The sequence below is a fragment of the Moschus berezovskii genome, chromosome 4 (genome assembly GCF_049115385.1).
Source record: "Moschus berezovskii isolate FMDL1 chromosome 4, NW_MosBer_1.0, whole genome shotgun sequence".
NCBI classification, from domain to species: domain Eukaryota; kingdom Metazoa; phylum Chordata; class Mammalia; order Artiodactyla; family Moschidae; genus Moschus; species Moschus berezovskii.
Genome location: NC_142463.1, coordinates 109,040,401 through 109,066,087, shown reverse-complemented (window position 1 = coordinate 109,066,087; position 25,687 = coordinate 109,040,401). Strand labels below are relative to the sequence as shown.

The 25,687-nt window shown below is 44.0% G+C and overlaps 1 protein-coding gene across 2 annotated transcripts in view; it reads right to left on the bottom strand.

Moving 5' to 3' along the window:
- Nucleotides 1–22,535, bottom strand: part of TDRD10 (tudor domain containing 10) — a 49,617-nt gene extending 27,082 nt beyond the window's left edge. For both annotated transcript variants that reach the window (XM_055402854.2, XM_055402855.2), the window contains exons 1-5: nt 22,239–22,535; nt 21,612–21,691; nt 20,636–20,694; nt 5,286–5,356; nt 4,483–4,639 (exon numbers count right to left, since the gene is read on the bottom strand). In XM_055402854.2, the coding sequence (XP_055258829.1) occupies nt 4,483–4,639; nt 5,286–5,356; nt 20,636–20,694; nt 21,612–21,691; nt 22,239–22,384 (513 nt within the window). In that variant the 5' untranslated portion in view covers nt 22,385–22,535. The remainder of the gene's footprint in view (nt 1–4,482; nt 4,640–5,285; nt 5,357–20,635; nt 20,695–21,611; nt 21,692–22,238) is intronic.
- Between the last annotated feature and the right edge of the window lie 3,152 nt (nt 22,536–25,687).

Here is a 25,687-nt window from a genome sequence, read left to right as displayed (position 1 = left end):
CCCAATGTAAGAGGCCAGGGTTCGATCCCTGGTCAGGGAACTAGATCCCACATGCCACAATTAAAGATCCTACATGCCTCCACTAAAACCCAGTGCATTCAAATAAATAGATATTTTTTAAAAATTTTTGTCTATTCCTTATTTGGGTTTATTTTTACTTTTTACCTACTTCAATCAACTGTAAGCTCATTTATTTTCACCATGTCTCCTTTGCCCATTTAAGCATTCAATATTACATACTTCCCCATAAGTACTGATTTTGCTGCATTCAACTTTTTTATTTTTCTGGTTGTACTGGGTCTTCGTTGCTGTGCACAGGCTTTCTCTAGTTGCAGTGAGTGAGAGCTACCCTTTGCTGCGGTGAGCAGGCTTCTCGTTGCAGTGGCTTCTCTTGTTACGGAGGCTCTCGGTGCACGGGTTGCAGCATCTGCAGCCCATGGGCTCAACAGTTGCAGCATGTGGGCTCCAGAGCACATGTATCCCACAGCTTTTGATGAGAAAAAAGTTTCCTTATTGTTCAATAAGTACTCAAAAAAAATTTTTTTTTGGCTGAGCCGTGTGGCATGCAGGATCTTAGTTCCCCGACAAGGCACTGAACTCACCCCTCATAATGGAAGCCTGAAGTCTTAACCACTGAACCACCAGCAAAGTCCTCTTAAGTATTTTTAAATTTCTTATAATTTCTTCTTTGACCCACACATTATTTACTTAGGAATATGTTTTTAAATTCCAAAAAGCATGGAGATTAGTGTTCATCTTTTGGTTACTTATTTCTAATGCAAAAGCATCAGAAATGGTCCTGAGAAATGATATTCATCCCAAAAGGAAGAAAGTGAGCCTCCAAACACTCTTTTCTAGTACCTGGTTCTGGCATGACAGTACTTACCTGTCCCAAACAACCATAAAAGTGGACAAAATACACAAATTAACTGGTTCTGGTACACACTAATGATAGTGAATAGCAGAGGGCAATTTGCCTGAGAAAAGGAAAGCACAGGCCAGGAGACCACACTGACTCTGGCCCCTTGCCGGCAGGGCCTTTTCCCAATTCACAGCCAAGGCAAGCAGAGCCTGGGCAGTCAGTGGCAGTCCCCCTGAGCAGAAGAAACACACAGAAGAGGTTTGGTGCTGGGAATTTATGAGATGGACTACCACTGAGAAAGGAGTACAGAAAAGCCCCAGAAATCTAGGGGCTAACCCCAGGTCCTCGGCTGAATCCTAAGCTGCCCATATGCAGGGTGGGTCCTGGGAGGCCTGAGAGAGAAGAGCTGTTGTAGAAGGTAGGGAGTGAGCTGAGAGAGGAATACAGGTATCAATACAATGCTGGGAAGATAATGGAGTTCCAGCCCAGCCGGAGTGGAGCATGGTAAGTACCCTGACACCCTCAGCCTGCAAGGTCAGATCTAAGGAAAAGGATTTGACCTAAGAACAAAGGCTCAAACTGAAGTATACCAGTCCCCAAAAGAGAAAACCAACTTTAATAAGGTCAAAAGACCAGCTAGTGACTTCTTTTTTGCTAGGAAAAAAATCAACGCTATTTAGAGAATATAGAGTCCCTGTAATAAAACATCCACAGTATCCAACATACAGTAAAAAATTACTGTAAGAAGCCTTTACTCTTAAGCAAGGAGGTAAATGTCAACAAAAGCAGAGCCACAAATGACCCAGATGTTAGAATTAGCAGAAAATGATTTTATAACTACAGTAAGTATATTAAAGAACCTGGACGAAAAGATCAACAAAATGGGTGAAAAGATGAAAGAGTTCAGGAACTTCCCTGGTGACCCAGTGGTTGAGACTCTGTGCTTCCACTTCAGGGGCACTGGTTTGATCCCTGGCTGGAGAACGAACGTGGCTTCCCAAGTGGCACTAGTGGTAAAGAACCTGCCCGCCAATGCAGGAGATGTACGGCACATGGGTTCAATCCCTGGGTCAGGAAGATCCCCTGGAGTAGGAAATGGCAACACACTCCAGTGTTCTTGCCTGGAGAATCCCATGGACAGAGGAGCCTGGGAGGCTACAGTCCACAGGGTCGCAAAGAGTTGGACACGACTAAAGCGACTCAGCACTCAAGCATGCACGTGAGGAACCAACATGCCACATGCCTCAAGGCCCAGCCAAAAAACAAAAAAGGAAAAGTTCAGCTGAGGAATGGGGGGCAAGAACTAAATGGAAGTTGAAAACTACACTATCTAAAATGAAAAACGCATTAGGTGGGCTTAATAGCAGATTGGACATAAAAACAGAAAAGGTTAGAGATTTCCAAGACAGGTCAGTTTGAAGAAGTGGGAAAGCTGTGACCATACCTATAACTGAGAGCAGTGAGCAAGGTGGTGTGAATTATTTTCAGCAGTTCAGAGAGGTTGAGGGCTGAGTTCAACTAGGAGAGGAGTTGTGCAAGGTATGACTTAGCAAGCTAAGGGAATTAAGGTAATTTGAATGAAGGCAGCTATGATTCTGGAACCTAAGCTAAGAAGGGAAGTGAGGGAGTAGAGTGCTGAATAGTGAAGAAGTGGTAGGGGCGGTATTTTGAGTCCCAGTGTGTCTGATCGTTAGACTGCGGGTTGAGAGCCTTGCTACTCAAAGCGGTCCCAGGACCAGGGGTGCCAGTGCCACTTGGCACTTGTGGCATAGCGCCACAGTTCTCAGGCCCCGCCCCATATGCACTCCATCAGGATGTCTGCAGGTAGCGCTCAGCAAGCTGTTTAACAAGCTCAGCGGTGACTCTGATGCTGCTAAAGCTTGAGAACTGCTCTTCTAGAGTAAGAGAGCTGCAGAGAAGTGGTGAGGGGCAGAGTGGGATGCTCCAAATGGATATTTTGGCGATGTTCAATTATGAGCCATGACAAGGTCTGAGATATAATTCAGGGGACAGGAAACTGTGACCAAGGGAAAGGAAAGATCACTGAAGACAAACGGTCTAGGCAATGAGGGGCCAGACTCTTAGACAGGTCATCCACAGGACGCAATCTGAGTGTCAGTAAGAGAAAGACGGTGAGTCAGACGCTAAAGTGATCAGTGAATAACAGGGCATAACAGTGAGAATGCCAGATGACTGCAACTAACAAGGTCAGTACACATAATCTGACAGCCTGCCCTTCCAAGAGAGAGGGTTTAAAGAGAAAGAAAGAAAAACAGTTTGGAACTAGCAAAGGGAGCCACCTCTGGCACTCTTATTGTGGAGATTCTAATCCACCTCTCAACTCTCATCTCCAACTTCTCCAGCCTTGGCTGACCTTGTTAATTGCCTGCCAATAGGCATTCTTTCTTCCCTTGCTGACAGATTCCCAAGTTTAGCAACAGTGTGCCTATTTTAAAAGCTACACTTTTCAGCCTCCTTTGCACTGAAGGTCACCAGCTGCAGCTCTCCCTAACAAAACGTAAGCAAAATTGTGGTAGGGCTCCTGAGAACGTGCCTTTTATGAAAACATAGGCTCTGGACCCTCTGCTTCTCCCCTTCTTCCCACCTGGAACCCTGGTTAGCATCATGGAGTTCCCATACCACCCTCGGACTCCCTACTTTCTGAACTCTTCTACAGCAAAGAAAAACAAATAGCTTTGCTTCTGGTTCACCTTCACCTACATGGAGCCTGCTTCATTGGAGGGAAGCTCAAAAAAAATCATTGGAGGGAAGCTCCTGGAGGTTAGTCATGGGCCTTCTCTTCTCTGTCCACAAAGGAAGCCCCCACTAGGCACTGCCCCACCATTAACTCTCGCCTTCCCAGACCTCATACTTGTTTTCCTGCCAGGCTCAGGTTTTACTCTCTTTTGTCTTCCTTACCTTCCACGCCAGCAGCCAGAACAAGGCTATGCAAACAACAGATATAATTGTTTGCTGCGTTAAACAAGTAAAAACCTCAATTTCAGTAACCCAGGTGGAAAAAGCCCTGACTGAATTGCCTAATAACCCTTTTTGTCCTTGCCAAGAATACAGCCTTCCTTTCATTTCAAAGTTTCAGGTTTTCTATACCAACCTTGCTCCTGACTGTTAAAGTCACAAAGTTCCCTAATTTCATCCCAGCCCCTGTTTTGTCCACTGTAAGATGGCATAGAAAGAGAGGACAGAAAGCAGAGTCATCTAAGCTCTGAAGAGTGACCACAGATGGGCTTCTCTGGTGGCTTAGTGGTAAAGAATCAGCCTGTCAATGCAGGAGCCACAGGTTCGATCCCTGGTCCCGGAAGATCCCATGTGCCATGGAGCAATTAAGCCATGTGCCACAACTACTGAGCCTGTCCTCTAGAGCTCGAAAGTAACGACGACTGAGCCCACACGTGCCCTAGAGCCCATGCCCCACAAGAGAAGCCACTGCAATGACAAGCCTATGCACTGCAATTAGAGACTGGCAGCCCCTGCTTGCCGCAACTACAGAAAAGCCCGTGTAGCAACGAAGACCCAGTACAGCCAAAACTAAACAAATGAAAATTTAAAAATAAAAAAGTGACCACAGAGCAACCCTGAGAGTGGAGAGGCCCGGCACCTACCAGAAGCTCCTGGGGCCGCCCGGTCACATCAGGGGTCCTCTTGGGAGACCTGCTGTTGGAATTCACGTACAGTTTTCGCTTGTGGAAGAGCTTCCCATTCAGTGCCTGGACCGCAAGTGCCACTTTCTGCATGGAGCCCAGATCTACGAACGCAAAGCTGCAAAGGAAGGAGAGGGCAGCTCTGAGCCCAGCTCAGAGTCGCAGGAGGGTGCTGAGCCAAGGAATGGTCTCCTCTCCCCTTTGCAGGGAGAGAAGAGATGCTGGCCCACTCCTAACACACAAGGAGGCCACCATGACACCCAGGTTTGGGCTGGGCAGAGGGGGAGCTGGTCTTGGGGTTCCTGGGGACCAGGAGACATGCTCTGACCCTGTCACCATATACCATAGGGCATGGCTCTGGGTTTCCTTCATACTGCTCCCCACGGAAGTTCAAAGTCCTTTTACTGCCTTGAACATAAGAAAGGAAAAATATGAGTAGGTCCAGATTTCAGGGGCAACCAAGGCTGAGGGACGTTCACTAACTTGTTTCAAGTCAGAAAGAGAAAGGACAAGACCAAAAGTTTACCAAAAGTAAACCCAGGGCTCTGGACTTCCAACCCAAGGTTGTTTGGATAAGGCAGTATTAGCTGCCTAGTCAGAGGGTTAAATGTGGAAAGGGGGTTTCCCAAATGTCCCTCTGCCAAGTCGCAGTGGGCGTGGCTTTGGGAGTTGTTGAGCTGGTCTGCAACATCAGTGCATCAGCAAAATGGACAAAGAGGAAAGGAGTTGCTTCCCAAAGAAAACAAAGGAAGAACAGTCATTACCATTTGCAGCCATTCTGGACTCTGTGGACACGGAGAGGGCTGAAGTCCTTCAGAAGGCACCGAATCTCCTCCTACAATGGCAGGATTTAAAAGAGATAGAGAGACCCGAAGACAAAACTGACAACTGGTTCTCAAGGTTGCAGATCCCCTGCCGGTTAGGCTGTAATCAGCTGAACAAATACTTAATGAGAACCAATGCTATGCTGAGTGTGCCAGGCTTTGTGCTCAGTGATGCAAATACAGAGACAAGAAGGATGTAGGCACTGCCTTCGATTGCAGTTCAACAGACATGTGGGGCACCGACAAGACAATCAACTAAACAGGTCATTTTACCAGAGGGTGTGAAATTCCAGGAGGAAGTACAGAGGCCTCTGGGAGAACAGAGTCTGGGTATCTAACCCAAATTTGGAGAGAAAAGAAGTGGTCAGGGTGGGCTCCCAGGTGGAAGTGACTTTCAATTTATTAGGAATCTCTAGGCTATCTCCCTTTCATCGTTACCTAGGCGGGAAGGCATTTTTAATTGAGTCTGCTGACTCAGTCCTGTATTCATGGCAACGTCCGTTCATTTCTTTCCTGACACGTCTGACAGCAAACCTGAGCTACCCACAAGCCTTATGCCAAGTGTTACAGGAGATATGAATTTGAAATTGACATAAGTCTTGCACTCAAAGGGCTTACAGTTCATAAATGCATGATCTCTTTTTAACCGATGGGGCGGAGCAACATCTAAAAGTCAAGTCCAGAGGGGGCAGCGCATGGAGGGAGCACACTCATCTCTGGTCAGCTGCTGATGGAGCTGTCTGCCATGCCTGCTCTGTAAGTCTCCTCATCCCTACCAACCACCCCAACTTTCCTCACTGCAGCCAGGCCTCTGCCGCCTGGGGATACAATCACCTCCCCTGGACATCTCTCCATCTAATTCTCAACTCTCCCTCATGCCTGCCCTCAGGCTCCCTCTCCATGGATCCTAGTCCCACTCCCACCCCTGGGCTCCAACCATGACTGCCCTCCCTGTTTTGAGATAACATCTACCCAACCCTGATGCCCTTTTGAGCGACACCCTATTTTTTCTCTTTTTCTGCCAAATGTGTAGAAAGAGTTGTGTCCGCCTATTGCCTCTGTTTCCTCCCCACCCACTCCCTCCTGGCTGCAGCTTGGCTGCTGTTCCTGCTCCGCTGACAACGCATTCCTGCAGGTCACGGATGCGCTGCCCACGGCCGTAGCTTCCCCTCAGGCCTCCCTGTCAACTCCTACCTGCACCTCCCCCCTTTCGCATTCACCAGCTTCCCCACTGGCCGTTCCCACTGCAAATCCCACACCTGTGATGAAAACCAATGTTTCCCAAGAAAATTCTACTTTGGGAAAATGTATATTTATACCATCTTCTGTTATTACCAATCTAAAGTCACTTTGTTGGCAAGGGAAGAGAAATGCATAATGTATAGCTCATTTTTCCGAGTCTTCATATTTATATTACATTTAAATTCAAATTTTCTAATTTGCTTTTACTTTTAAATATTTAATGTTTATTACACATGAATCTACAAGATGCTGAGCAACAAGCAATTTGTGAGAACAAGCAATATGTGCTTAGCATTTTCAGTTTATAAAGCACTGCTGCTGCTGCTAAGTCACTTCAGTCGTGTCCGACTCTGTGCGACCCCATAGACGGAAGCCCACCAGGCTCCCCCATCCCTGGGATTCTCCCAGCAAGAACACTGGAGTGGGTTGTCATTTCCTTCTCCAATGTGTGAAAGTGAAAAGTGGAAGTGAACTCGCTCAGTCGTGTCCGACCCTTAGCGACCCCACGGACTGCAGCCTACCAGGCTCCTCCATCCATGGGATTTTCTAGGCAAGAGTACTGGAGTGGCTTGCCAGTATCATATGCTTATTCCATTTGATCTTTAAAACCACCCCATGAAGTGAATATTACTATTGTCCTCGTTCTCAAATGCATAAAATAAAGATCATCGAAATTAAGTGACTGCCCTAAGATTACACAGCTAATTTGGAGTCAAGATTTGAACTCAAGGCTTCTAACCTCAAATCTTGCATTCTTTTCATGATATCATGCAAACGATACCTTTCTTCAGGTCAGATTTTGCTATTATTAAAAGACAGAATTCCCTGGTGGTCCAGTGGTTAGGGCTCTGTGCTTTCACTGCCAATGGCATGGATTCAATCCCTGGTCAGGGAACTAATATCTCCAAAGCCATGTGGTACAGCCAAAAATAAATCAATGAATAAATGATGAAATAAAATAAGAGAAAACTCCCATATTTTTGTACCTTCGATAGCAGGTGTCAGGAAACCACAGCCTTGGGCCAAATCCAACCCACCACCCTTTTTCTAAGTGTTATTGGAGTGCAGCCACGCACGTTCATTTACGTATTCTCCATGGCCGCTTTCATGCCCCAGTGGCAGAGTATCTGCAACAGAGGCATATGGCCCGCAAAGCATAAAAACTTACTATCTGACCCTTTGGGGCTTCCCAGGTGGTGCTAGTGGTGAAGAACCTGCCTGCAGAGAGGTGGGTTCGATCCCTGGGTTGGGAAGATCCCCTGCAGGAGGCCATGGCAACCCACTCTAGTATTCTTGCCTGGAGAATCCCATGGACAGAGGAGCCTGGTGGGCTACAGTCCACGGGGTCACAAAGAGTCAGACACAGCTGAAGTGGTTTAGCATGCACGCATCTGACCCTTTACAGAAAACTTGGCAAATCCTTCTCCTATAGCAGCGATCCTCAATTCTGACTGCATATAAGATTCAGCTGGAAAGTTACTTAAAAAAAAAACTACCTACCAGAGTGATGCCTGGCCCACCCCAGATGAACAAAATCAGAATCTCTGAGGTTGAGATTAAAGCAGTAATTTTATGAATATTCTTTAAAAGATGATGGCAATATGCAGCCAAGGTCAAAAACTACTGTTCCCTGGTATCAAAGTGATTCAGGAAGCACTCATTTTCAGAAAATGTGCTTGAGAGTAGGAGAGAGAAGGACCACACACACACAAATACAAGGGAGACCTGCCGACACCTGTCCAGCACTGTCGGTGAGGTCATCCCAGCAGCGGGTGTTGTTCTCATTGATAGCGAGCATCAGGAACTACGAAAATCTAAAGGCATAACATATGACATTATTTTTCTGCTCCTTAATAGTTCAGTTTGCTTATTTAAAAAAATTTTTTACTACAGATTTGACAGGAAGCTTAGTACATTAAGCTAAAATTGCTTCATATCCCTTAGGGTATCTTTTACATATCATTTTAAATAATGAAAATTAGTTACTAGGATATTTTAATTATCAAAGCATTAAATGTTTATTATAGAAAAGTTTAAAAATACAGATAAGCAAAATAGAGATATCACCCATAATCTTACCACCAAAACATGAGTACTGTACATAGAGACAAAGGGATCAAACAGTATCCTCTGCCTCATAACCTGTTTCATGTATTAATATACTCCTTTCAATCAATCATTACAAAAAACATCTACTGTAGCCTGCCAATAATTATGGCATGAGCATTTATGGACCACTGACTTCGTACCAGACAGGCAGAAGGTTACCTGCATGCTAAATGATTCCACATACACTGGACAGCAGTAATTTAGCAGCTGGACAACACCAAGCTGGTGTTGGTAAGGATAATGGAATTCTGCTGCTGATGCTGCTGGCAGGACTGGAGGCCTCTCTCCCCTCCTGGTCAAGCTGTGTGCACCGTGTGGCTCTGGCCCCACACCCAGGTGAGGTCCTAGAGACATGCACATAGACATGCGTACAAGTCAGCACCCTGAAGCTCTGTTTAAAGTGCCAAAAGGACTTCCCCGGTGGCATGGTGGATAGGAATCTGCCTGCCAATGCCAGGGACACGGGTTCGATCCCTGGTTGGGGAAGACCCTGTATGCCATGGAACAAGCCCATCTGCCACAATTACTAAGCCCCTGCTCTGGAGACCAGGAGCTGCAACTACTGAAGCCTGAGCACCTAGAGTCTACGCTCAAGAACAAGAGAAGCCATCACCATGAGATGCCTGCACATGGAAACTAGAGCAGCCCCCGCTCCATGCAACTAGAGAAGGCCCGTGGAAAGCAGCAAGGACCCAGCGCAGTCAAAAAGAAAGAAAAGAAAGTGGCAAAAACTGGGAAATATTTAATTTGAGCCGTGTGATGTGACATTTCTGCAGATAAAAACTGGTCAAGTACCAGCAGTTTCCTATGACACCAGCTAAGCATCTGTTTATTGGCATTGCATGTATATGCCAACACAGATACATTTTTTTTAAATGTATGAAATGACAAAAAGTCATAAAGAGAAAACACACAGAGGAGAGAAAGGGACCAACAGCGGTGTCCCCATCACCTGAGCTCCCTTCCTCCCAGGACACACCCTGGACCCCACTATTACCAATGACTGCCTACCTCCAAACGGCAACTTGAGTCCCTGCTCTCTAACCACCCTTCCTTCTCACACCTCTGGTTCCCCAGTTATATTCTCTGGGGCTGTGATCCTTCAAACTCTGCCACTTTCCCACCATCCCGCAAACTCCCAACCCTATCCTGACTCTCTGGCCATCCGTTCTGCCCCACCCGGCCCCGCCCCACCGGCCCTTGCCTTCCTCTTTCCACTGTGGTTGATCACTGACTGCAGGTCATTTCCTTGTTCAGTGCTTCTGGCATTCCTACTGCTGCTGCTGCTAAGTCACTTCAGTCGTGTCCGACTCTGTGCGACCCCATAGACGAAGCCCACCAGGCTCCCCTGTCCCTGGGATTCTCCAGGCAAGAACACTGGAGTGGGTTGCCATTTCCTTCTCCAATGTGTGAAAGTGAAAAGTGAAAGTGAAGTCGCTCAGTCGTGTCCGACCCCCAGCGACCCCACGGACTGCAGCCCACCAGGCTCCTCCGTCCATGGGATTTTCTAGGCAAGAGTACTAGAGTGGCTTGCCATTGCCTTCTCCAGGCATTCCTACTACATATTCCTAATCATCAGCCTCCCAAACAAAACTACTGCAGTGTACTTCTCCACTCAGACCTTCCTTGCCCTCTTTCTATTCAGCAGATAACCCTGATTCTTTGCTGAGAAGAGACAAGCAATCAAAAGGAACTCCCACCCCCTGCCACCACATCAGTCAACCTCCCTGCACCCTTGTGTACCCCTCTACATAGAAGACCCGTCCTTGCTCCGGACAACCCCTCTTAACCTTCTCAACGTCTTTCATACTAAACCATCTCCTCTTTTTCCTGCATTAACTACCCTCCCCACTGGATGGGCATACAAATGAGCTCTAATATTTACTATCTAAATACTTAAATACAACTTACAACCCCCTCCTGCTCCCACCCCGCTTCCTATCCTTCTTTATTACAAAAATCCTTGAAAAACTTGTCTGTACTCACTGTCCACTTCCTCTAATTCATTCAACAAATGATTCTTAAGTGTCTACTCTATGCTAGAAAATGTCTTCCATGCCGTGAACAGGGTACCCAAAGTCTCTCCCCTCCTGGGGCTGATCTTTTTTTTTTTTTATTTTAAATTTATTTACTTTTTTTAACTGAAGGATAATTGCTTTACAGAACTGTGTTGGTTTCTGCCAAACATCAACTTGAATCAGTCATAGGTATACATATGCCCCCTCCTTCTGAAGCTCCCTCCCCATCCCAGGCCTCTAGGTTGTTACAGAGCCCTGGTTTGAGTTCCCTGAGTCATACAGCAAATCCCCATTGCTATCTATTTTACATATGGTAATGTAAGTTTCCACCTTACTCTCTCCATACATCCCACCCTCTCCTTCCTCTCCCCTCTGCCGCGCCCCTCTGTGTCCATAAGTCTGTTCTGTGTCTCCACTGCTGCCCTGAAAATAATTTCATCAGCACCATCTTTCCAGATTCCATATATGTGTGTAAGCATATAATACTTGTTCTTCTCTTTCTTACTTCACTCTGTACAATGGGCTCTAGGTCCCCACCTATTATTTATTCATTAATTGGGCGCACCAGGTCTCAGTTGCAGCACACAGGATCTTTGATTTTCCGTGCAGCATGAGAAGTCTTATTTGGAATATGTGGGATTAGTTCCCTGATCAGAGATTGAACCCAGGCCCCCTGCACTGGGAGTGTGGAGTCTCAGCCACTGGACCACCAGGGAAGTCCCTCCTGGGACTGATCTTATTTAGGAAAGACATACAATCAATTAAAATCAATGAGAAATGTGCATGGTGAGTTCAATGGTGATTAAGCATTAAGCTGACATATTAAGTCAGAGAGGAGACTTATCAAACTACAAACAACTAACAGACAAATGTCATCAACTGTCTCAAAAATATCTTTTAACGATTGTTTTGTCGCAGTCAGGGTCAGAACAAGGTCTGCTTATTCTGTTTGGTCATCATTTCTCTAAGGTCTCTTCTAAACGTCTTTACATCAGATCTCTCTGCTTTAATTTTTCCGTGACTTTGACTTGTAATATATACCAGGTCAGCTGTTCTGTAGACAAGAGTACTGCTTCCTTATTGTAAGCATTTAACTTAATCTTCTATCCCCACCCCTGTTTCCTTTAGACTAGAAGTTAGCCATGGAGCTTTCACATATAGGTTATTATTTACATTTTTGGCTAGAATACTTTATAGATGGTGTAAGATCTTCTTCACTAATATGACATCACTTTAGGAGACTTATACCTGGTTGTCTCACTTTAGGCGATGCCAAATTAATCAACAAATTCAGACAGGGACTTCCCTGGCGATCCAATGGTTAAGACTCCACACTGCAGGGTGCAGGGGTTCAATCCCTGCTTGGGAAACTAATATCCCACATGCTGCAAGGCTCACACACACAAAAAAAAACACAAATGCAGACAGTAACAGCCTGATCCTTTCATTATAAAACTGCCCATCAATGTTTTATCTAATGAATTTACCATTCTCTGATAACCACTGTCTGAAATAGGTATTATGGTTTGCAAAATGATGATTTTCAACTGTTCCCTCTGCATTTATGAGCTAGAGTTCCTCTGTAAAGAACTTTCTCTCATTCACTAGTGTTATTCATTTGCCCTGAAATGGCACTGGTGTTGGAAAAGCAAGATAAACACTTAATCTTTTCCTTTAATTACCAAGTTTTACATTACCGAACTATTTCTTGCTACCTTCAATGTGTCCAGTGAGTTTATGTATTATTTCTTTAGGTATCACTACAAATCATTGCTTTTTATCACTAGTAAGTTTTAATCAAAGGTAGTCATTAGTATTTTTGAAACATGAATTGTCCCATTTTTGGCCCACAGGACCCTCTTTTTGCTTGTTCTTATGTCTTTTTATTTGGAAACTTTTCAACATGCATAGAAAACAGTATAACAAATTCCTATATACCTGTCAGCCTTAATTCTCAGTTCAAAAAAAAAGGGAACAAATAAGGGCACCTGTTCCCTGTTTTCGCTCCTTCGTGCTATAACACGAGTTCCCAGTAGAGCCTTGCCCGGAAAAAAAATTCTTAACTCAGGGACACTGATTTCATCTATACCTCTCCCTGCCATTAGGTTATTCTGAAACAAATCTCATCACCTCATCACTACATCTGTAAATATTCCAGCACATAGCTCCAAGGAAAAAGTATCTCATCTCTAATTACAACTTCTCCCTTCCCTTCAATCAAACCCTAATAGCCTTTGAGAGGTTTCCAGCTTTCTGGCACATAACAGTTCCAAACCTGGAATCCAAAAAGGTATAGTTCCTTTCAGAGGAATGGTATTTAAAGTGAGCAATCTAGGATCTTATTGCCACTGGGTTGTTAAGAGCACCAAGGGCTTTCAACCAGCAGAGTTAGGAGATATGCATAATCATTGTAATCATGGATTCTAATTCCTATAGAGCTTCAGATGGTTTTTATTTATCTTATGCTGAAAATCTTTATTCTTAACAATACTAGTTATTATATCCTACTTTAAATATATAATAGGTTCAAATAATACCAGTATTACTACTGCTGCTGCTGCTAAGTCGCTTCAGTCTTCTCCGACTGTGCAACCCCATAGACGGCAGCCCACCAGGCTCCCCCTTCCCTGGGATTCTCTAGGCAAGAAGACTGGAGTGGGTTGCCATTTCCTTCTCCAGTGAATGAAAGTGAAAAGTGAAAGTGAAATAGCTCAGTTGTGTCCCACTCTTAGTGACCCCATGGACTGCAGCCTACCAGGCTCCTCTGTCCATGGGATTTGCCAGGCAAGATTACTGGAGTGGGGTGCCAGTGCCTTCTCCAACCAGGACTACTACAGACAACAAAATTACTAAGCAAAGTTTAAGATTTCTTTGCAGTTCTTTTATGCTTGTACTATAGCCTACTGAGGATACACAGTCAAAACATCATATTCTAAGGTCAATTTGAATAATTCTATTCTCTGACGCCAAACTAACTATATCACTAGTTTGTTTTCAGTTTTTAGGGATTTCTTTTTTTAATAGATCACTTTTATTTTCTTAATCATGAAAACATTCATATATTTTAAAGTCAAAACAATAACACAAGGTAAATTCATAAACTGTCCCTCCAAAAAGAGGCGATACATGTAAATATAGAGCTGATGCACTTTGCTGTACAGCAGAAAGTAACACAACATTGTAAAGCAACTGTACTCCAATAAGTTAATTTTTAAATGTTTTAATAAAAAAATAAATTGTGCCTCCATCTCCCTTCTATCATTTTTCCTTCCCTCCCCCAGAGGTCACCATCTTTATTCCCTTTTTATCTTTCCACTGTTTATTTTGGCAAATTTAAAGAGATATTCCATTCTCTTCCTCCCTTCTGATGCAAAAGGCTGTTTCATTCTAGGTGTATTTTTATACCCGCTGACAGATTGAATGTGAAGTGTGAAAAAACATGTGAGATATGAAACAAGAATATTTCCCAGGTTTGGGGCCATTTACTGAGACGAGGAAGACCGTGGGAGGAGCAGGCTGGACACACTAAGTTTGAAATGCCTATTAGCTGCCCAAGTAGAGATAAGGACTAGGCAACTGAATAGACAAGTTCAGAGTTCATGGGCAAGGTGCAAGCTGGGAATACAGATAACTGGTCATGATTTTCTACTACCACAATCACATCACCTGCACTAATGACACTTATCTCTGCCTTTCCCATTCTTGCGTCTTTCTTTTTCCTTGCCTGCTGCGCTGAGCAAGACCACCAGTACAACGTTGACAGAAATAGCAATAGCCGGTATTCATATCTTGTTCCTGATCTCAAAGGGAAAGCTATCAAAGTTGTGTCCCTAAGTACAGTATTTGCTATACATTGTTATGTCCTTAATCCATCAGTCTATGTTGTAACGTAAAGGTCCAATTTCACTTTTCTTGTATGGATAAAGAAACATCTCAGAACCAGTTTACTGAATAGTCCCTTCTCTCCCAACTCATCTGCAATGCCACCTGATTATACACACCAAGTTTTCATATACCTGTAGGTCTATTTCTGGACTTTTTATGTTTCATACGTTGACAATTAGCAATGCATCCACATCAAGGTCATCATTATTACAGTGGAAAATCTCCTCTCCTGTCTCCCTTATTCTTCCTCTTCAAAAAAGGTGCGTTTATTCATGGGACATGTTCTGTTTCATGTAAATTTTAGAATCAGTTTGTCAAGCGCTTCGAAAATCCTTTGGGTATTTTGATCACAATGGTATTGAATCTATATATCAATTTAAGGATCATAAAACTGATTCTTCTTATCCATCTCTTTGTGGAGGTCTTCCCTAATGTCTTTCAGTAAAGCCTAATTTTCTGTATCTATGTCTTGAGGCTTCCTTGGTGGCTCAAAGGTTAAAGCATCTGCCTCCAATGCGGGAGACCTGGGTTCGATCCCTGGGTCGGGAAGATCCCCTGGAGAAGAAGATGTTAACCCACTCCAGCATTCTTGCCTGGAGAATCCCATGGACAGAGAAGCCTGGTAGGCTACAGTCCACGGGGTCGCAGAGAGTCGGACACAACTGAGCGACTGAACGGAACGGATGTCTTGCACAACTTTTATTAATTTCTAGCTCTTTGCATTTTTTTTTCCTCTGTATAGAAATACAATTGACTTTTGTATATTTATCTTATATTCAACCAGCTTAACTATCTATAATTCTAACATATCCAAGAGTCTTCTGCGCTTCAACTTAGACAATCTGCAAATAATGACTTTGTTTTTTCCCTTCCAGTTCTTACACCTCTCACGTTTTTATTTTCTCACTTGCTCTAGCTCAGAGATTGCATAAAATGTTAAACAGGAATGACAGAGGCACTAGTGTCTTGTTCTTGATTTTAAAATACCTGTTTCCCAAGTGACAATGTTTTCTGTGTATTTTCTGTAGATACTCTTTATCAGATTTTGCAAGTTTCCTGCCACTCACAGTTTACATGTTTTTCTGTGAATTGGGTTTTTAACTTTATCAAAAGTTAAATTTTAGCTTGAAGGTTCCCAGACCATGTAAGTAATATGAATTTAAACCACAATTCACATGAAATCAGTCCTACTGTTATATGTTCTTAGGAAGACTGTTTACCCTACCAGCCCCAGATCCTGGCCAAGTCAGATTAACTTTCTCAACACCACCCTGGGCCAACAAGCAAAGTTTTGTGGTTCACACACTTTCACTGAGGGGCCAGTCCTTCAACCATCCTGCTTTTGCAGGGATGTCGATTACCATACCCCTCCTCACATAGGCCCCAAGTGTCATCTCGTACCCTTACATGGCTGCTATAATCCAATCCAATCTTTTGAGGAAGGCATAGACCCTAGGGAATTGACCAGATCCTCCTAGTTTTCCAGTTATTGCTTATTTGGGGCCCTCTTAATTTTCCTTACTTTTTTAAGAGTCAGCTATGTATTTTAAAGTGGCATTTCTCAAGAGGCACATGAAAAGATGTTCAACATCTCTAATTATTGGGGCTTTCCTGGTAGCTCAGATGGTAAAAAAAAAAAAAAAAATCCACCTTCAATACAGGAGATCCAGGTTCGATCCCTGGGTTGGGAAGATCCCCTGGAGAAGGGAGTGGCTACCCACTCCAGTATTCTTGCTTGGAGAAATCCATGGACAGAGGAGCCTGGCAGGGCTACAGTCCATGGGGTCACAAAGAGTCGGACAAGCTATCACTTCACACCAGACAGAGTCTATCATCAAAAAATCCACAAACAATAAATGCTGGTGGGTATGGAGAGAAGGGAACCCTTCTACACTGTTGGTTGGAATGTAAATTGATACAGCCTCTATAGAGAACAGTATGGAGGTTCCTTAAAAAACTAAGAACAGAGCTACTGTGCGACCCTGCAATCCTACTCCTGGGCATATATCTGGAGAAAAACATGACCTGAAAGGATGCATGCACCCCAGTGTTCACTGCGGCTCTGTAAGCCAGACAGAGAGAAATATCATAAGACATCCCTTATATGTGTAATCTAAAAAGAAATGATACAAATGAACTTAAAACAGAGACCCACAGACTTAGACAACAAACTTGTGGTTGCCAGGGTCAGGGTGGGGGTGGGGACGATGGGGGAAAGGGAAAATGAGGGGTTTGGGATGGATATGTACACACTGCCACATTTAAAACAGATAACCAACAATGACCTACTGTATAGCACATGGAACTCTGCTCAGTGTTATGTGGCAGTTGGGATGGGTGGGGAGTTTGGGGGAGAATGGTACATGCATATGTATGGCTGAGCCCCTTTATTGATCACCTGAAACTTAGCACAGTGTTGTTTGTTAATCAGCTTTGCTGCTGCTGCTTAGTCCCTTCAGTCGTGTCCAACTCTGTGTGACCCTAAGGACTGCATACTGCCAGGTTCCTCTGGGATTCTCTAGGCAAGAGTACTAGAGTAGATTGCCATGCCCTCCTCCAAGGGATCTTCCTGACCCAGGGATGGAAACCAGGTCTGCAGCATTGCAGGCAGATTCTTTACCGCTGAGCCACCAGGGAAGCCCCTAATCAGCTGTATACCCCAATACAAAATAAAAAATTAAAAGTGGCATTTCTTATATTTTAGCTTCTATTTCCAAGTATTTTCTTGTGAGAGGGCTTTGAGGTTATCCAATCAATCATAATTATGGAAACAGAGGCATCTGAAGATTTTAAATCCATTTGGCATCATGAAGGTTACTCATATACTCAGCAAGACCAGTTTCAGAAAACTGGTGAGGGGAGCATGCAAGCCACTGGGTTCAAGAGTTAAGTGTGAGATCAATTTCAAAACTTACTACAAAGCGACAATACGCAAGTGCAGTACTGGCATAAGGACAGACATACAGATCAATGGAATAGAAGGAGACTCCAGAAATAAACTGCTACATTTATGGTCAATGGATTTGAACAAGGGTGCCAAAATAATTTGGTGGGGAAAAAATAACCCCTTTAGCAAATGATGCTGGGGCAACTGGATATCCACATGCAAGAGAATGAAACTGACCTCGACCTCAAACCACATACAACAATAAATTAAAAAAGGATTACAGACCTAAATATAAGAGCAAAAACTACAAAACTCTTAGAGGAATGAATACATGTAAATCTTTGTGACCCTGGATTAGGCAATGGATTCTCAGATATGGCACCTAAAGCAACCAAAGAAAAAAATGGAAAATTGGAACGCATCAAAATTGAAGGTTTGTGTTTCAAAGGATACTACAGACAAAATAAAACACAGCTGATGGGAGAAAATATTTACAAATCATGTACCTGATAAGAGACTTGTATCCATAATATATAAAGAACACTTACAGCTCAATAACAAAAAAGATGAACTGATTTTAAACTGGGTAAAGGATCTAAAAAATATTTCTCCAAAGAAGATATATACAAAGAGACAATAAAGACATGAAAAGGTGCTCATTAATTACTATGAAAACACAAATCAAAACCACAATGAGATACCACTTCATATCTACTAGACGGCAAGAGTCAAAAAGACAGACAATAATAGCTTTGGGCCAGGAAGTGGAGAAATTGGGATCCCCACACATTGTTGGTATGAATGTGAAACGGTACAGCTGTTTTGGAAAACAGTTTGGCACAGAGTTATCACGTGAGTCAATAATTTCACTCCTAGATACATACCCAAGACAACCAGAACATACACTTACACAGAAACTTGCACTCCCATGTTCAGATAAGATTTTTCATAAAAGCCAAAAAGTGGAAATAGGTCAAATGTTCAGTGATAAATGGATAAACTATGACATATATCCATATAAATAATGTAGCCATAGAAAGGAATAAAGTACTGAGGCATGCTATAAAGTGTGTTATGCACGTGAAGACATGGTATGACTTTATTTACATAAAATATCTAGAACAAGCTAATCCATAGAGACAGAAAGTAGGTTAGTGGCTGCCAGCGGCTGGAGGAAGAGAAGAGCAGGAGGCACTGCTAATGATTACGAGATTTACTTGCGAGGTGATGAAAATATTCTGGAATTAATGGTGATGGCTGTGCAACCTTGTGAATATATTAAAAACCACTGAATTCTATGCTTTAAAATAGTGAATTTTTGGTATGTGATTTATATCTCAATAAAAAATGAAATGTTAATAAAGTAAAATGCTAGCTACTATTATTGTTATGAGTAATAATTCATCTGTCATCTCTGATCCAAGACTTTCATCTTCTACCAACAACCATGAAACTGCCGCAGGCTCGTCTGTTGGTGTGCAAAAAGGTAAAAGTCTCAGACACTCACTTCACAATTCTCGACAAGGCAGGCATTAATGTTAAAATCAGACATTTCTTTTTAAAATCCTACTTCTTTAGCTCAAGTGTTTCCTCTCCGAGGAGGCTAGTCTCTGTTTGTACGTTGGAAGAAACCACTGTGGGGAAGGCTGTTGCTTTCTAGTGAAGTGGGCAAGGACCAAAGGTGCCCTATACCACAGTGTGGGTCAGCATGGCCAAGCAAGCCCCAGGGCCTGGCCGTGAAACAAGATCCAGAGAGGAGGCAGAGCCGCTCAGCGCCTCGCCTGCCCCAGACCACTGTGCCAACCACCGCAAGGCTCCTGCCTCCATCACACTGTCAAGTAACGGCTTATACCAGCCTGCCAAGGGGAAGGGGAGTCAGTCCCAATACTCCCTTCTCCCAGATGCCAAGCATCCCCCAACACATCCACTTTGACTCAACAAGATTTAACTCACTGGGTCAAAACGAATTACTTCACTCTCTGTGCTCCAATACCATTTTCTTTTTTCTGTCAGATAAGAATCTAATAGGTCCATCTGTTTTTATGATGAGTTATTTACACATCTTATCAATTATGTGGCTGGGTACTTGCAGGCAGTGGACATGGACTCAACTCCTGGCTGACCGCTCCCTGAGTTTGTGTACTTGGCTAAGGAGGAACTTGTGGAGCCTCGTCTGCCTCATCTTCAAGATGGGGATACCACCCACCACGCAGAGCTATCATGAGAATTTAATAAAACCACACTAATGAAGGATTTAGCCGAGTTCCTGGAGCATATCTCATAATTAAAATATAGTAACAGTGTAAAAGGAATAAAGGATGACTTGGGCAGAGAAGATTGAGTTTAGCTAACTGGCAAGCGGGCACGAGACCAGGACATTTTTGAAAGATGTCTGACATGCAGCAGGGACTCCACAAAAGTCAGTTTCTCTCATGCTTCATCTAAGACTGAGTTTGAGCACACTTTATTTTTCAGCATGCTGAGAGTGCCTTGGGCACATTATTTTGCATAATGTGAAAAATTTTTAATGCTCAAAAATAAACAAAAAAAGCCAGGAGATGCCTCAAATCAGGAGATTACACTTTCATTCTCTTTTCTTCGGTAGTTCAAATGTACTTACTACAAATTTTAAATATTTATGTTGTTCTATAATTATTTCAGGTTTGGTGGTCTGGCCTCCCCAAATAGACAGGAAGATTCCTGGGGTCAAATGTGGCTGTTTATATTCTACTCTCTGAACACAGTTAACTAACTGAACTGGTTCATTTCAAAGTGAAATGAGCATAGTTTTGGACTGAGACCCCACGGCTCCCTATGATCAAAAGATTGGCAATTGAACCCTCATAAGGCCCCCTTCCCAAAGGGAAGCAGCCTTACTGCAGCCCTCCATTCCAAGCGATGAGGAGGGTGGCCACCCACCGAGGTCTACATGGATGGCTGGGTACAGGATGCTTCATGCTAAAACTGGCAAAGCCCAGGGCAAACTGTGAGCTATGAGATGGTCAGCCTAGTCACCAACTAGTGACTGCTTGCATGTTCATAGATGTAAAATACCTTTTAAAACTGGCAAAAATTCTTACTGGCAGGTTTAGGTCATATGGGGGAAGCCAAAGAAGATGAGAAGAAACCATGCACAGAGTGAGGCATACCTCAGAGATATCCAGCGGGAGATTGCCAACATACACCTCTGTCTCTCTTCCCTTGAATTCTAAAATAGCAAAAAAGGAAAAAAAAAAAAAAGGCAGGTGTAAGGTTAGAGGAGTTAGAACATGAGATAAATGTTAAAACACACACACACATTCCCCTTCAAACATTACTCCTCCATGAACAAAAAATAGTTAAATAGCATTCAAAGAGTCAGCAAACACTTGTCAGTATTATGGGAGTGGTTCCGAGTTAAGCACTGGCCTTAGACATCACTGAATTCAAGGCAGCAGTGCAATCTCTGGGGCAGGAGAGGCAGGGAGGACAACGAGTCATTAGCACACCAGGAATCCAACTTACAATGGGTATTGATGAAGATTCAAAGTTAAGAGTCAGCCGAAGGAGATAAGGAAGGGGATTAACGCAGGAGGGCGGTGGCAGAGAATCCAGGCAGAGGGCATGGCACATGCAAAGGCATGGACACGGGAAAAGGCCCGGCACGTCTGGAAGTTTGCATGGGGTGGGGAACAGCTAGACCAAACGCTGCATGTGGGTGAGCAGAAAGGCGGGGCAAGAAAGGAAGGCCAGGCCAAGTGCTGAAATCACTGACTGTGGCCCGCAGCAGTCTCAGGGAACCCACTGGCTGTGAGAGGAGGTGAAGGGTTTAATCAGAGAGCTGATACCAACACATCTATGTTTCAGAGCGGTGTCACTCTGGAGATGGTGGAGGGTGAAACGGAAAGAGGCAAGAAGAGACTGGGGTTAGAAGCAGCCGATGCGACAGTGATTGAGGGTCTGTGCGCACGGTGGGTGGCAGGGGGACGCATCCACCATGTGAAAAGAAACGCGGGGGCTGACCAGAGCAAGGACAGATTGGGCGGATGCCAGGTTTCAGCTTGAACAGAAAGTGAGTAGATTAACTGGGATCCAGGTGACAGTCTGAGGGTCCCAGCACCAACACCATCCCCCAGGCTAACTCACTTGGAGATTTCTGCTCCTCCAACACGCCATTCTCCCCAAATACTTTTGCAGAGGGTCGGAAGTCACTGCTGCTCCAGGACCTGTCAAATGCAGGATTTAGCATTGCGCCTCCCAAGGCGAAACTCCAACAAAAGGAGTTTGGGCATAACAATCAGGGCCTTGCCTAAGCCTCCATACTCTCTTCCTGACAGAGGGTTTCCCTTCCTCCTTCCAGACTCAGGTTCCAAGCCAGGAAGCCCTCCACTGGACTTTTTTAATCCTTAATAGTGAAAGCAGATCTCCCAGTGGCTCAGCAGTAAAGAATGCACCTGCAATGCAGGAGACACAGGAGATGTGGGTTCGAGCCCTGAATCGGGAAGATTTCCTGGTAAAGGAAATGGAAACCCACTCCAGTATTCTTGCCTGAGGAAATCCCCACGGACAGAGGAGCCTGGCAGGCTACAGTCCATGAGGTTGCGAAGAGTTGGACAGGACTGAAGTGACAGCGTAAGCATGACGGTCAAAATCAACAGGCAAGAAATGCTGAGATTGACTCCTAAACTCTGGGCGGGACAAGACAGGTGGAGGAGGAAGAGAAGGCTGCAGGGTGGAAGAAGGCCTGTTTACGAGCAAAAGGAAGCAACTTACATGCTGCAGTTTCTTTCCAACCGGATCTCCTGCAAAGCCAACCAGCCACAGTTTGAGAGGAATGCCAGATCAGTCACCACCACATTGCCGAATAGGTACTGTGGCAGGCAGAATAATGTCCCCACCCCCAGCAAAATGGTCCACATCCTAATCCCCAGGACCTGTTAAGGGTTCTAATATAAGGGGAGCAGTTTTCCCACACCATCAAGTGATGCTCCAGACACCAGCTGGGTGGCCTAAAATTCAACTCGATTCTGAACTATCTACCCAGAGACAGCAACAATTTCATAGATTAAAGGATCAGTACCACAGAGTCGGACACGACTGAAGTGACTTAGCAGCAGCAACCACAGTACTGCCAACCTCCCTCCCCACTCCTTCAGATGTCAGTCGCCTGCAAACCCAGGTGGTCACCTGTGCTTCTGACTGACCAGTTATACGACCTCCTCTTCTTGGGTTCCATCAATTAGCTAGAGTGGCTTACATCTCAGAGAAACATCTTCCCTACCAGATTACCATTTCTTTTAAAAGGATATAACTCAGGATTAGCAGATGGAAGAGATACACAGGGCAAGGTATAGGGAAAGAGCATGGAGTTTCCATGCTCTCCAAGGGCACCACTGTCCCCAGATCGCTACAGCAGCAGTCCCTAGCCTTTCTGGCATCAGGGACCAGTTTCACAGAAGACGATTTTTCCATGGATGGGAGGGCGGGAGTGGTTTCAGGATGATTCAAGCACATTATCCTTATTGTGCACTTAACTTCTATTATTACATCAGCTCCACCTCAGATCATCAGGCATTAGATCCTGGAGGCTGGGGATCCCTGCTCTACTGTGTTCACCAACCCAGAGCTCTCAGAGTCCATACTTCGGGGTTTTCTGTGAAGGCCTCTTGGCAGAGGCATGACTGATTAGTCCTTTTTGTCTCCCCAGAGATGGGGGGCAGTGGGAGAGATGAGTGTACATTCTGACCCTCTAACCAGTCAGACCCCATCCTTAGGTTATTTGGTGCTTGCTAAGGTCACCTCAACATGACAAAAGACACCTTTCCGTCTTTCCTCATTTAGGAATTTCCAAGGATTTTAGAAGCTCAGTGACAGAAACCAGATGAAGATCAAATATATATTTATTATGAATCACAATATCACACCTATGAATATGTTTAATTACATGACAAAGGGGAAATAAAGCTGCAGATGGAATTGAAGTCACTAATCAGCTGACCTCAAAATACAGGGATTATCTGTAAGGGCCTAATGTAATCACGGGAATCCTTAAAAGTGGAATAGGAAGGCAGAGAAGAGAGTCAGATAAACAGACATGACAAGAAAAGCAAGACTAAAGCAATGCAATATGAGAACCAAGCTACTGCTGCTGGCTATGAAGACACAGGAAGAGTGCCATGAACCAGAGAAAACAGGTGGCCTCTAGAAGCTGAAAAAGCAAGAAAACAGAGTCTCCTCGGAGGCTTCCAGAAAGAATACAGCCCTCTTGACACCTTGATTTTAGCCCAGTGACACATGTGTCAGGCTTCTGATGAACAGAATTGTAGGTTGTGTTGTTTAACCCACCAAACAAGTGGTGATTTTTTATGACAGCAAACAGAAAATACAGGTACTAGGAACAACTTTAAAACCACAGCCGCCTCCGCACAGTGGCCACAGAGTTAGACAGATGCCTGGAGTTAGACAGATGCAGCTCTGAGTGCAGCCCAAGGACCTTGGGCATGTCTTACCTGTCAAATGGGTATCACAACACCGATGCCAGCACATGAAAAGATGTTCCACCTCATTAATTACTAGAGAAATGCAAATCAAAACTACAGTGAGGTACCATCTCACACCAGTCAGAATGGCCATCATCAAAAAGTCTACAAATAACTGGGACTTCCCTGGTGGTCCAGTGGGTAAGAATCCACCTGACAATGCAGGGGACACAGGTTTGATCCCTGGTTCAGGAAGATCCCACATGCCGTGGGGCAACTAAGTCTGTGCTCCACAACAAGAGAAGCCACTGCAACGAGAAGCCCACGCACCACAACTGGAGACCAGCCCCCATTCACCGCAACTAGAAAAGTCTACTATGCCCAGCAACGAAGACCCAGTGCAGTCAAAACTAAAAATAAATAAATACAATTTTAAAAGTCTACAAATAACAAATGCTGGAGAGGGTGTGGTCAAAAGGAAACCCTCCTACACTGGTGGGAATGTAAGCTGGTATAGACACTGTGGAAAACAATACGGAGGTTCATCAGAAAACTAAAAATATAATTACCATATGATCCAGAAATCCTACTCCAGGGCATACATCTAGACAAAACTATAACTCAAAAAGATACAGGCACCCTTATGTTCACAGCAGCACTATTCACAACAGCCAAAATGTTGTGGAAACATCCTAAATGTCCATAGACAGATGAACAGATTTAAAAGATGTGGTACATAAATTCACTGGAGTACTACTCAGCCATTAAAAAGAACGAAATAACGCCAAACAACATGCGGAGAAGGCAATGGCAAGCCACTCCAGTACTCTTGCCTAGAAAATCGCATGGACAGAGGAGCCTGGTAGGCTGCAGTCCATGGGGACACTACTAGTCAGACACGACTGAGCAACTTCACTTTCACTTTTCACTTTCACACATTGGAGAAGGAAAAGGCAACCCACTCCACTGTTCTTGCCCGGAGAATCCCAGGGACGGCAGAGCCTGGTGAGCTGCCGTCTGTGGGGTCGCACAGAGTCGGACACAACTGAAGCGACTTAGCAGCAGCAACAACGTGGGTACAACTGGAGAGGATCACATTAAGTGAAGTAAGCAGAAGGAGAATGACAAATACCATAGGGCACCTATTAGTATAGGCAGAATCTAAAATATGACACAAATGAACCGACCTACGAAACAGAAACAGAATCACGGACATAGGGAGGCAAATGTAAGCTTTTATACACAGAATGGATAATCAACAGGATGAACTGTATAGCACAGGGAACTACACTCAATAAATAAACTATAATGGAAAAGAATATTTCAAAAAAGAATGTACACATGTATAACTGAACCACTTTGCTGTACAGCAGTAATTAACACATTATAAATCAGCTATAAAATAAACGCCAATGCCATAGATCACAAGGGTGAAGTGAGATAAAGCACTTAAAGCACTTGCCACGAATTAAGAGCTCAATAAATGACAACCACTGTGCTTATTTTTATAGATTTCATTGGCACTTTTCTATGATGCTTCAGAGTAATACTGTCCCATTTTACTGATGGGAAGGTCAAAGCAAAAGGGCATCAGATGATTTGATTAAGGTTATAAATACTAAGGTAATTCAGGTCTGTGACCTCAAAGCCTTGGTTTTTTCAAAATCATTTTGAAGGAATTTTTTTCTTCAGGAGAAACAAAAATTAAAACGTTAAATTTTAAAAGAATGTAGTAACTCTGCT